The sequence below is a fragment of the Danaus plexippus genome, chromosome 11 (genome assembly GCF_018135715.1).
Source record: "Danaus plexippus chromosome 11, MEX_DaPlex, whole genome shotgun sequence".
Classification (NCBI taxonomy): Eukaryota; Metazoa; Arthropoda; class Insecta; order Lepidoptera; family Nymphalidae; genus Danaus; species Danaus plexippus.
This window is the reverse complement of record NC_083544.1, coordinates 3,073,979-3,087,366: the sequence shown is the minus strand read 5'-3', so window position 1 is coordinate 3,087,366 and position 13,388 is coordinate 3,073,979. Positions and strand designations below refer to the sequence as shown.

The following is a 13,388-nucleotide window of genomic DNA, read 5'->3' as shown; positions in this document are numbered from 1 at the left end:
TAGGTATAACAACTTAACTTGAAGTAGCACAGCAATTTGCCTCGAATGCACTTACGTTAAACCGCTCGTAAAACTTCTGGAATAAGTAAGTACGCGAACTGATGGACTTGACTATTTATAATATTATCTGCTTAAATCATCCAAATATTTACTAAATCCGTTTAAAATTGTAATATAAATTTTACATTTTAAGTATTTATACCAAACATATGTGATATAATTTAAATTTGATCTATTTCAAAATTACTTCAACTTTTTAAAATGTATTATTTAAAACTACCTTCAACCCTAAGGTGTGCGGGGCGGCTTATCCTAAGCAACCCCAACCATTTTCCAAGTCCATTTTGTCAACAACCGTAATATGTGTTCTAATCTTTAATCTGCCTCCCCTAATATATTTGAAAACCGAATGAGGTCATTTTATCCTTTATATTTTATACGACAACCCACTTTCATTAAATATGCATTTGATTTCTCATTTTATCCAAAACAAATTCAATTATTTTACATTAAAGTAAAGATTATTTATGCCTAAAATTTATACAACATTGAAAAATTTGTAAGAAATGAAATTGATAAGGGTCCATGATCCATTGAGGGGCTACAGAGTGAGAAATATTATTTCAGTAAACACGGGCATTCAATCACCAGGAAAATTGACCAATTCTCTAGAATCCTTGTAAGAAATGTGACACAGTACCTTTTTTTCAATTCCAACAACGTAGTTTTAATATTTATGTACAATTGTGAGACAGAGCGAATGATTTAAAGTGTCTGATGTGGAAATCGTACCTCGCAGATTTTCTGACCCACGAAAGTAATGCCCCTTATGTTTTACGTACCAGTTGTTTTGTTTTGTAACAGAAAGTACAGAAAGGTGAACGTACTCCTCCGATTTATTCCTCCTTTTTCAACTGAGTTTGGAAAAATATTTTTTTATTTATTTACTTACGGAGATTTGCTTCTTTTGATGTCGATTGTAAGATTCGTTTTGTTAGGATACAAGATGTCTGTTTATTTTTCTTTTGCTTAGCAGTTTATTAAGTTTGTATTAAATCTTTTGATTAAAGGTGATTTTGTAACCGTAAAGCGTAAAGATTGAATTTATATATAATATTAAGTATTATGGAGAGAAATTAATAATATATTTTTTTAATTTTCAATTTAATATTAACATATCTTTACTAGACTTGTTTTCTAAAGCTAACAATTAGTTGATAATAATATAATCCCTTAGAAACAAAGCGTCTAAAAAGGACCTGCTCTCAAATCCATAATACACAAGTAGTGAATCTCTTTGATAAAGTAGTCAATGACTAACTAACGGTCTGCTCATTTGTCAGACATTTACGCTTCGCCGATAAAAGGAACATAAAGGAATTTTCCTCAGAATCCTTGAAAAACTTGAAGACTCGAGATATTTCTTCTTTAGTGAGTTGTATTTCAACCCAAAAGACCTTTTATATTCCAGTAATTCCGTTATCTAAATATATTTATATAAAAAGTATTACTAAAGTCAACAGAAAGTTTTCTATTCCCATTCAATGATATTCAAGTTCTAATTTTGTAAATCAAATCATTATTAAGGTAAAACAAGCAGGAACGATTATATCCTAAAAAAGACTTCATTGTGTTAAAATAATCCTAGGTCTTGCAATATGTTTCAGAACTTCGGACATATTTTATTATATACTTTCTATAAGTGAAACCACCTGAGAAGTATTTTTTAGCTTTTAATTTTTATTCTACCAATAATTAAACCTATGACAAAATATATATGTTATGTTATTTGTTGATGGAGATTTCATTGAGATTTATAAAAGATGCATTATATATTATATTAGACTGAATTATGTTCCTTTTGGAACTGTGGAAAGTACGCCGTTCAGGTAACTTTTACACTTCAATAGAAAGAAAAGTGTCATATAAAGCTACAATATATCGGAGGCTTCGTTTCGGGTCGACCGTAATCAAAAGGCTCTCCTGGGAACAATAGCGCCCACATCGGGTCGAGACCGATAAGCCTCAACAATTATACTACATCGACTTTTCAATTATCCAACCGACTCCTCTCGCTAACAATACTAACTTTATTTATCTATATTAGAGCGGTCATTTTGTTCGCCACTTAAAAAGGTATACGAACACTAGTCACTTGAAAAAGATGCAGATCTGGCAGGCAAAAAAGCATGTTGTTTCTAAAAATTTTATCTAAAAGTCTAGTACCAATCTCATGCTTGTATATACATTAAAAGTCACCTATAATATATTTAAAACAATAAAAAAATAACAATTTTATTTTCTATTTAATATTTAAATTTAACTGTTAGTAATGCATTGTAAAAATATTAGATTTTCAAAGCTATTTACATCTCTAGTTTAGTTTAAATTACTTTTCTCACCAACCAAACTTTTGGAAAGCGATGGATATCAAGGATGGTTTTAGCTATATATCAAGTAACTTCATTCAAAGGATCAAATCGCAAAAACCAAACAGCGGTTCCAAAACCGTGTACTATAACCACAAACGAGCACCATTGTCAGAGTTCTCTTCACTACTTTTCCGTGTAAAGTTGTCTACATTTTACATTACTTTTCAGGTGAAGCTTGAACAAAATGTCGGCAAACCTTCAAGAGTTATCCACATACGGAATATACCAAATGAGACGACGGAAGCAGAGATCATACAGCTGGGTCTGCCATTTGGGAGGGTTACCAATGTTCTCGTGCTCAAAGGAAAAAATCAGGTAAACACGTCAAATTATATGCAACTTTTCAATCGCTGCAGGTTACATTGTTGTTTGGATTAAAAATAATTACTGAAACACTCAGTTACTTTGTATTTTTTGTTGTGCTCTGTATTCGAGGGTTATTGTTATCCAATATTTAAAGACGTTACAAAGTTATCTTATAAATATTATTATAAAGAAAGATTATAAAGTTAAACACAATTTTTATACTGGTAAGAAATACAATGCGTTCACTCTCTTTCTTTAACATATTTGTTCCACCAAGTACAATATATAATTGCTCTAACTCATTATAATGTTATATTTATTTATCGAATTAAAAATAACGAGAGTCACGTGTTTCTATTTGAAAGTCAAACTTCATATATGTTTTTTGACATCCAATAAAAAGGTATAATTTTAGTATTTACAACAAAAAAAAAAAGAAATAGCTAAAGCTATGCTAAACTTCTCTATGCTATTTTATGACACATAAAGTTATGACTACTATGTTGCTATAAGCACAATCACTATGCATTCAATAAGTCAAATTCAAGTATGCAAAATTAAACAGATAATTTCTAAATTAACTTCTCAATTGAAATTCCTTTTTCATTTATGAAAATAAATACATATAATTAACGAATATTTAAAACTGACATATCCTAAAGTTATGAATTTTTAAAAACTAAAACTAGATTGAAACAAAGAGCCTTAAAACTTTTTATTCAATTAAAACCGCAACCTGAAGTGCTTTAGAAAAAGATAATTCACATAGGAATTAATATGTGAACTCGGTCATGTAACTACAATAGAGGCTACGGAAGCACAACAAGTGGGCGGCGCGGTCTCTGCAAATAGGCCGCTAACCATTGTGGAGTTGTACTTCATACCCGTTTTATATTACCTATAGATCAGTTAAAAACGGAATGTTAACCTAGTTACGACGTTTGTGTTAGTTAGGGAGTTTGTAATTCTTCTGGAGTCACTGTAATGTCTGCTCATTAACATGTTATATTAAATTTTAGTAATAAAGTAAAGAAGATAATGAGATGACCTATAATACTACTATCTCATAAAAAGAATGAAAGATTTTGGATATTATAAACAGTGCTCTGATGTAGTATGATGGATTAGATATATTAGAATAATTCTCGAGAAAGGCGCCTTTCCTTACCAACCACAACTGTAAATACACGTATTAATACTGAAAATGTCTATTAAATCGAGAAATAAAATGAATGTTAATTATTTTTAGCCGAAATGTTTTATTCTTAGTGAGTACTTTTCTAATTTATTAAAAATATTAAAATGAAAGCTGTAAGGATTAATTTTTGATACCATGATAACCAAACGATTCTAGTCCCTTGTAAAAGAATTGAATACCATCAAAATCTGTTAAGTCACAACGGCACAACATTATCAACTGGGAAAATATTAAAGTATAATAATTTCAAACGATAATTTTATGATCAGCTGAAATAAGCAAAAAAAATGCATCTCGATACTATAATTAAATATGAATTTAGTTAAGAAAGATTTTTTGAACTTATAAGCATTTTACGATCTTAAATTGCAGGGCAAGCGTTAAACTCAATCGGTAAAACTTTTACAATATTAAAGTAACTAAGTATTAGTAGACATCAGTAAAGTTTATTCTACTAAAACCGCAAATCTTTAAGTCGACTTGAGTCCAGATAGTCGCGGAAATACCCTCCATTGTTTATCTTGTAAGTTTTTTGTGGTTCTTAGAAATTTCTTATATTTATTTCATGATTTAAACATTTGAATAAAATTATACAATGTTATAATTATTATTTAATTGATTATTCCAATTACATTGTTAGATTTATAGATAAACCTCTTATTTTTATTTTTATCCCAGACATATTTTTTTTACATAGAGACATTAGAGCATTTTACGGTATTATGAAATATTTTAACTCGCAGAAATAAGAAAGAAATAATTACATGAACTACTGAAATTTTAAACATCTAAAGAAAGTTCGTTTTGGCATACACAATAATGAGAAAGCAATTGTTATATTGCTAAAAATTCGCTTGTTAAATGTTAGCAAAAATAAAGTTATAGAACAAAAAAAAATATAAAGATGGCATGGTAAAATTTTCTTATAATATCCCATAAAATATATCTTTAAACGGTCAAAGATACGGTCGTGTTGTAATAAATTACGATTATGGTAACTAATTAATACTTTTTACATAGTATTTACGGAAGAGGGGAAATTATAATGAATTATCTCTGTGGCGAAATTCCATCAAAATTCTACTTAGCACATTTCAAGGGATGGCGACGTGAAAATAAATTTCAATTTCAGTTGCGAATATCTCGTCCGAAGGGCATGTTAAATAATATTTTTTTTTCGATTATCTTTTTGTACAGCGGTGTCAAAATTTTATATAATAGAATTTTGTTTGTTTATATTACTAAAATAAAAATTATGAGAAAATATCTACTAAGTTGGGCTTAAAACAAAAAAAGTTTTTACTTTGTTTATAACAAACCGGTATAATTTCTAACCGTCTTGCCTAAGTTTAGTTGCGATTAGTCTACTAAACATAAGCTAATGTAGAATTGTTATATTTGCATTCTAGACACAAGTAAAAGAATCAAATACATCGGTTATTGAAAAGGGAAAAATACTCTGTCACAATATTATTTCATAATAAATTCACACCAGCACCCAGTTTCCATAGATATGTAGACTTACATATGTACATATATTTTGAATGAAACATAACAATCGAATAGTAAAATTGTAAAAAAAATATATGACCTTTAGATAAATTTCAAACAGTTTGATTCAGTTATATTAAGGATGCAATTTTTGTATATTTTATTATAGAAAACGTCTCGAATTATTTTAATTGTACATGCTAATAAACTGACCATGTTATATATAATTCTGAATTTCGCTCTAATATATAACAAGTGAAAGTCTCCTCAAATATTTAATTCTGTTTAGAGATACGTGTAATGGTTGCTTACAAATTAAAAATACTTTAGTTTACAACGGAAAATGAAATGGTAAAGGAAATCTCATTACGTTCAAGCAGTAGGGCAGACAGGGGCACAATTTTATCCCATCTAATAAATAGCGCCTATGACATCCACCTTGTATACATACGTATATATCGTGGCGTGAAGAACAACAATCTTTCTTCTAGCATGAGAAGCAATCCCTTTTTTATGAACGGTCCGATCTTGCTTTTTGTTATGAAATTTTCCGTATCTTTTCATTTCTGTCTCCGGGGTGCAGGCACAATGAAATTTAAATGTGCTTTTACTTAAATTTAATATTTTAAGGTTGCAATATTTTCGCTTAAAATTTCATACTCTAGGTTAAATTTAAAATTTAACGCCTTAGTCGAAGCTAGGATAAGTCTTAAAATTTAATTTAAATCTCTAAGCTTAATAATATTAAAGAATCTTTACATGCAAAAAAAAGAGAAATTACTATAACCTTCTATATGTACAAAACAATAACTTAATGAATAGATTCTGTTTCCTTGTAACTAATCAAAATAAAACACTCTAAAGTTGAACTGGCTTTCGATCCTTTGATGGACTCTAAGAGAATGATGAAAAGTATCGCTGTTGATGGTAACCGTAGCACTGAGAGTCCAGTTACAAAGGCGGCATTTGTCGAGAGGTGGGCAAACATTGATGTGAGTGGGTGCGGACAATCGCTTCCACTCTCGGTGATTAAAACGAAGAGCCGTTGACACTATTTCACGATCGAGCCCCGTGTGCCAGTCCATGTTTTCATTAATTTGTGAGCTTTCACTCACATTCTATCTGATTTATGAAACAATAACATTAAAGTTTTTATTTCATGAAAACTATGATGGAGGTATTTGTTTTAAATTATTCTTTTATTACTGTATATTTAGTCATTACCCAAATTATTATTTAGTAATTTGATCTTGAATTTGAAAAAGTAAGTGTATTTCAGAAATAATCACTGAAGAGGTTTTTTTTCATAATTATCGATTACAGCATGGAGTGTATCCAGTAGTTTGTTTAAATTCCACTTCCACTCGCTGTTCACAAGGTATTTGTTTTTTAATTAGCTACAGACAAATTCTATTTAATTTGCGGCTTCCTACACAGGCCTGCGCCGGTGTATTTTGTACGCCGGTCGGCCATGTTAAAATGCCAAAAGCAGGATTCTGCGGTGGTGAATTGCGCGCACATAGAATACGATGCACGCAAGTAAAATGTTCTCTCTAAAATCATAGTGGAAATCATAACGCATTTAGGGCACGATGCTGGGCATATGCGGATCAGTCCTCTTGTTTGGTTTATATATAGTAGTATTTCAGAGCCGATTAATTGCAGAGCATGGTGCTACCAACACAAAACCTCGTTAACGGTCCCGTAACGATAATATTCTGAAGCGATGTATTCATTCAGTGAATTATAGTCGAAATACCTGGTAGCAAAATTATAAGGCGCTTATGTTGCACGTTCAAACATTACCGTATGCAATAGCGGGTCATTAAAGCATATGTTATGGCTCTTCAAAACAAAATTATCAAATATAAAAAACAATAAAATTAGCAATAAATAGTATCACAAAAACCGTATTAAACAGCGTAATAAAAGTCTAGTATAATGTATATGGTTTCGACATACGCGTTCCGGGACCGCTCAACACGTCATCTTCTTCCCAGATATTTTACTCTCAACGTCGGGTATTCGATTAGATCAGGCGATATTTGTAATGGACCCACACTAGGTCTCAATTTATGTCTCCCTTTTACGTTCGCCACAGTTCATCATGATAAATATTTTGAAATGTTCTCTTAGATTGTGTTTATAAAGCTTGATTTTTTTTTTAGATTATCAAAAAATATTTCCCAATAACATATTAGATAATTATGAAATTACAATATTACCCAAAACATAGAATATTGTCTTGTGCTACATATCTATCTTAATAAAATAAAATCAAGACCCCCTACAATTATTTTCTATGAAATGTCATGTATTTTTTACTGCTTTAGGCATTCCTGGAAATGGCGGAAGAAATATCTGCTGTAGCCATGGTGGCATACTTCGGTGGCTGCGTGGCTCAACTTCGTGGGCGTGCTGTCTACGTGCAGTTCTCTAACCATAAGGAACTAAAAACAGACCAGACTCACAGCAACGCGGTACGATTAACATAAGTTCTATTCTTTATTTCCAGTAATTATAAGACATACAGATTATAACACAATGTATTGTTATGTACTCTATCGGACGATTAAATCCTGTCACGTCATTATCACAAATTGCCTGACGATAGTTTAATTAGGTACGCCTCGACTAAGAGGAATTATGTGGTATTAGATGGCGCATTAAATACTCGTACGCGGTACCGATTGTGAAATTTAAACCCCGGTCTGCGGTGCAATTGAACTATTAGTATAATCTTTGTAGGGGATATGAGAGGCCCACAATTAAGATTACTGTATTCAATAAACCCGCATACCGCTTTAGCTTTGTAAGTTTCGTTGTTCGAATCTGCTTGAGCTAACTGCTACTATTATCTATAGATGCCATTTGGGATTAGCTCAGATATAGTATGAAGTATTAATTTGTGATTAGGTGACAATTAAGCCCTTCAGAATTTTAAATATTAGAATTAAAGAGCCACATTTGATAAAATAGACTAAAATTAAACTAAAATATTTAACTCCTAGTAATATTCTTGAGGCATATTTTCTTTAAAAATGTTATTAGGTACTTACCAATACATGAATACAAAAAAATTCTCGTACCCTAAAATATAATCATACTAATTAATAGATTACGTTTACTTTTGACTAGTTTTCCTATATAAAATATAATTTTCATACAGTGAGAGAGTAAAATTTACGTCCATTTTCTATTTTACAGCCCTGGATGAGGTAAATTCTTAAGTGCTTTGGGTTTTTACACTCTCAGTTATATCATTCTTTAAAATATTTTTTTGTAAATTTCCTTTAAATTTTATAAAATACCCAAGAGTTAGCTATGCTCGAATTGAATTGTTATCTAAATGAACTTAAAATATTCGGAAGAATATAAAAATCTGAACTCTCATAAATTTCTTTTAGGATACTACAGATGACAATCATTAAATATTAAGTCTCTCCATACAAAGGAAAACTTCGTTTAATGACTTTAAGTTTTATACGATATAGAGAGATAATATATGAATTAAATATTTTTATTATAGATATGTAAACGTAAAGTAAATAATAAATAAATACTTGGCTATTAAATAAAATGTCGCTTATTGGAAACGCCATATCTATTATATTTATATGTTATTAAAAATGGGCTTTTATCAAAATGGTTATGCAAAACAGCCAAAGGAAAACAATTCGTGTGACATACAATGAATATACATGAACCGCATGCTGAGTAACTATGATAGTCTTTGAACATCAATACACTTAGAGTTAAAATAAAATATTATTTGCTTAGATTATTGTTATTTCAAATTTATACAGAATATTCGGGAATTTAAATATGATGTGATATTAACCTTTCAACTATCTATCATATTTTCCTTTACTGGTATCTTTCCCGCTGGAGTAATTTTTGTTAAATTATTGGTGGCTCTACTTTTTTCGCATGAGCGTATATGTACATATATCAAAGGATTATATGTAGGTTTCTGTGCTATATATCGCAGATCTTAAACAGTATTAATCCCGTCAATAATGTTTTCGTCTTTCAATCGCATATTTTTTTGGGAGAGTAAATTGAGAATCTGAGGAAAAGTTCCAAAATTAATCACCATTAATCTTTGGCAACTTTCATGATGTGTACAAATTTTTATAATAAAATCTTATGTACACGATTTCGACGCTGTTAATGTCGGTCTATGGCACCAGATCTAACTAAACTTAGGAATAATATCATTATATTAATAATTATGCACAAGTTATAATTATAATCTCATTGTTTATTAATCAATAGTATAATAGTTGTTTGATCGGATTGTCAACAATGCAAACAAGCCTCTTGGTAAACACAATGGCTAATTAATGTGATGATTAAACTGAAAATGGATACAACTAGGTGTCTATTATCTATTTGCTTTAATCTGTTACGCTCTTTGAGAAGTTTCCCTTCACATATTTGTCATTTAATTACTAAGAACAAACTTGTAAACACACAATCTATTAACCATTGTTTAATATTGTCGTAGGATATTACGGAGCAATTTTTTCAACAAATAAGTTATAAATTGAAGACAGCCTACACTTGATAATTATTTCTTATAGTTATTAATTTATTTTTTGGCTAAAATGACACTTGGGTCAATTTTATGCTATAAATTTAATACGGTCATAACGAATATTTTTGATATATTATATCTAACATATTTTGGGGATATTTTGACATTTCTTTGTCAGTCCTATTTCCTTCTTCAGTACTGAGAAGCGTACTTCATAATGATGTGACTAAGGCCCCGAGGCAACGTCTCTTTAACGATATCAAGGACTTATTTTTCGTGACGATTTCAAAGACCGATCTTTTATTATTATTTCACTTTTGACGTGTTCGCTAATAGGATTCCATCTTTTCTTAAACATTCTGGATATTTATATTTATTGATTATTTAATAAATTAGTCTCGTCAAATATTGACATGACGTAAAATTCATAGAAATATATTAAAAATGGATAAGCATACTATCAATGCATCAACTCAAATGTCTTAGTACCACAGCCTACAACAACAATATTATAGCCTGTATATTAAAAATTGTAACAAGAGAATATTTATACTTGTTTTTTATTCCAAAGTGTATATTATATCTTATTGTACTAGAAATAAAAGTACATATGTAAACTCGCATCTTATAATCATGTTAATACAAAAGATTGTATTTTTATTGGATTAAGTAAAGATACTCGTAGTAAAATCCATTGAAATCTTAAAAAATAATATTAGAAAAAAATTGTGATGCTGCACAAATCAATACCTTTTTAAGCAAATTCAAGTTGCCAAGTACAAGGAAAAATGATGGTAAAAATATACGAATATTTTTCAACCCTTTGTTGGTTAGGACCCAACTTAATTTACCTATGAAATTTGTTCTATCCTGCATATATCCTTACTTGTGCTAAATATTATAATAGAAAGTCTTAACGTAATTACTATTAACCTAGATTTTCTTATGTCCGTCAATTTGGTATGTAGTAGAAATTAATTTATACGATTAAAGGACGTTAAACAATTAAAATTCTATGCATTACAAAAAAAAAAAAACGAATAAACTAGACACAAGGAACCCTCAATTCACACATCTAACTTACACTAGGTTTTATTTATCCCAGCAGTTACAGCTGTCTTGTTTTAAAACTATCGTTTTAATATCATTTGTTGAAAAGAATGCTTTGAAAGAATGTATGGAATGTAAGTCTTTGACCAATCAGGCGATGCAAAAGGTATTGTGGTTGCTGAATAGAAGTCTTCGATGGCGGAAGGAGTTATTTTGTCGCTCGACGTAGACCGTCTGCCAGCGGTCGCTGAAAGATTGCCCTTCCTTCGAATAAGACCTTTTAAATAACTCAAGAGTTTGCCAATGCGCTTTCAATGACCTATTGGAAAATATTTTCAAGAAATCGGGATTTCAATTATTCGTGGCACACTTTTATAACACAATCCTTTGTGACTCCATTTGAATTTGTTTTCTATGGGAAATCTTTCTAATCATTCATATCTTTTTTATCAGATAAACGATTTACTTTGATCTCTATCAATATTTAAGATTTATTTCCATTTATACATCTTACAAGTAATTGTTTTTTCAATATAACTATAAACAAATAGCACATTAATGGATTGTGTTAATTAAGACCAAAAACCTTAGTTAAAATTGAATGACCGTTTTATATATAGAACAGTAAAGGAGGTGAAAGTCGACATGAATTTGTAGAGGATCCTTTGTCGTCGACGGCAAGCTTACCATGACATGGTTAAAGCCTTATTTTTGTCTGGCCTGCACGCTTGTCAGCTTGTCGTCGGGCACAAAGCCATGTGAAAATATAGGATCAAAGAGTGGCCGGTTTGTGCGATCATGACGTCCTTCCTCAGCGCACGTTTCATTTGCTCTAACCTTTTATGTTGCGTTCATAACGTTCAACACTTCATGTTTAAATCGAAGGACATGTAATTTTCAAGTTTTACGGGTCTTTTTCACGTTAAATTCCTTTGTGTAGCACTATTTTTCTTCGAATTTCCATATCGCTTTCGGGTTCTCTACACGTGCAATTCACTTGTCGATGAAGATTAAACATTTTAGATTTTTATTACCCTTTCAGTGTCAATTTTACTTTTAATAGGTGTTTCAGAATTTTTTGAAATGATATTACTCAACAGATCTTTATTTATGAGAAAAATATTTTATATTTATCTAGTTTAAAAGTTATAAATCAAAAGTAATACTATCTAAATAATATTTTGAAACATATTTGATTTAACTATTTGAATTCATGTTTTAATAAAAAATCCAGAAATTTTAGATTTGAGCAGAATTCCAACCAGCGACCTCTGGAATATCTTGTTTACACTACTTTACAAATTAAGACATTGTGCCTTGACTCGATTCGATGAATTAAGCCCTCAACATATTTAATCGTCGTATTGAGATGAAGGTGCTATATAGATTTTTATAAAAATCATAACCAATGTTTTGTAATAACCACCACCACCACCACCAAAATTTAATTTAGTCTTAAGTAACTAATGTAACTAATTTTGAAATAGATTGCACTGCTTTCGAACTCACATTTGATGGTTTCTTATTACAATATAAATAATTTTGTATCAATCGGCTGTTTCGCATAACCTAACAATATAAATTGTCACATGAAGAAGTCAAGAAGATTTGTATCTTAGGCAGTATTACTCCTTCCAAATATAAGAGGTTTATTTTATTTTGACATTACGCGTAGCGGCCATTCTCGACCCTTATTTTCTAACAAAGTAGTGGATTTCTCGACGATACAAAATAAGTTTATGGCGTCCCTTTGTCTGAGGCGGTCAATGTTATCTCATAGTCGTGGAACACTCCAAGGTGTGCGAGAGATAACTTGTATTGCGTTCTTTTGTTGTCCGACTTATGAGAAACAAGTGGACATATTTATTTTTTTACGTAACTCTAATGTATCTTACTAGGTGTAATAATTTTGGATTTCGTCTGTGATTTTCATCTTATTCAGGATTTGTTAGCAATGGTTATTTTCTTGACCAGTAAATGATACCATTTTTTTTACAATAACAAGTTGTTTGAGTGAAGTTATATTTGTTTCTTCATTACAAATAATTATTTAAGATAGTCTGTAAAGAAATTCTAACCAATACTTGGTCATACATGCAGTCGGCGTCAGCACAAGCGGCACTTCAAGCTGCTCAAGCCATATCTAACAGCGCTGGTGCAGCCCTTGTAGCTGGCGCGGGCGCAGCACTACAACCAGCCAACGGAGGAACCGAAATACAAGTTTGTATTAAATACAGTATATAGCAAGAAGAATACTATCGAGAAAAATATTTTTATATATATATTTTACTTAATATCAGACTTTTGAAACTTAGAATATATTAAATCTTGAGACAAATTTTATTTATCATCATCTTTACTAAAATAATTA

The 13,388-nt window shown here is 30.5% G+C and overlaps 1 protein-coding gene across 9 annotated transcripts in view; it reads left to right on the top strand.

The window, feature by feature from the left end:
• The window catches only part of LOC116765674 (polypyrimidine tract-binding protein 2), a 244,960-nt gene that overhangs the window by 210,706 nt on the left and 20,866 nt on the right, over positions 1–13,388 (top strand). For all 9 annotated transcript variants that reach the window (XM_032655245.2, XM_032655243.2, XM_061521837.1 and 6 more), the window contains 3 exons: positions 2,601–2,747; positions 7,761–7,907; positions 13,118–13,237. In XM_032655245.2, the coding sequence (XP_032511136.1) occupies positions 2,601–2,747; positions 7,761–7,907; positions 13,118–13,237 (414 nt within the window). The remainder of the gene's footprint in view (positions 1–2,600; positions 2,748–7,760; positions 7,908–13,117; positions 13,238–13,388) is intronic.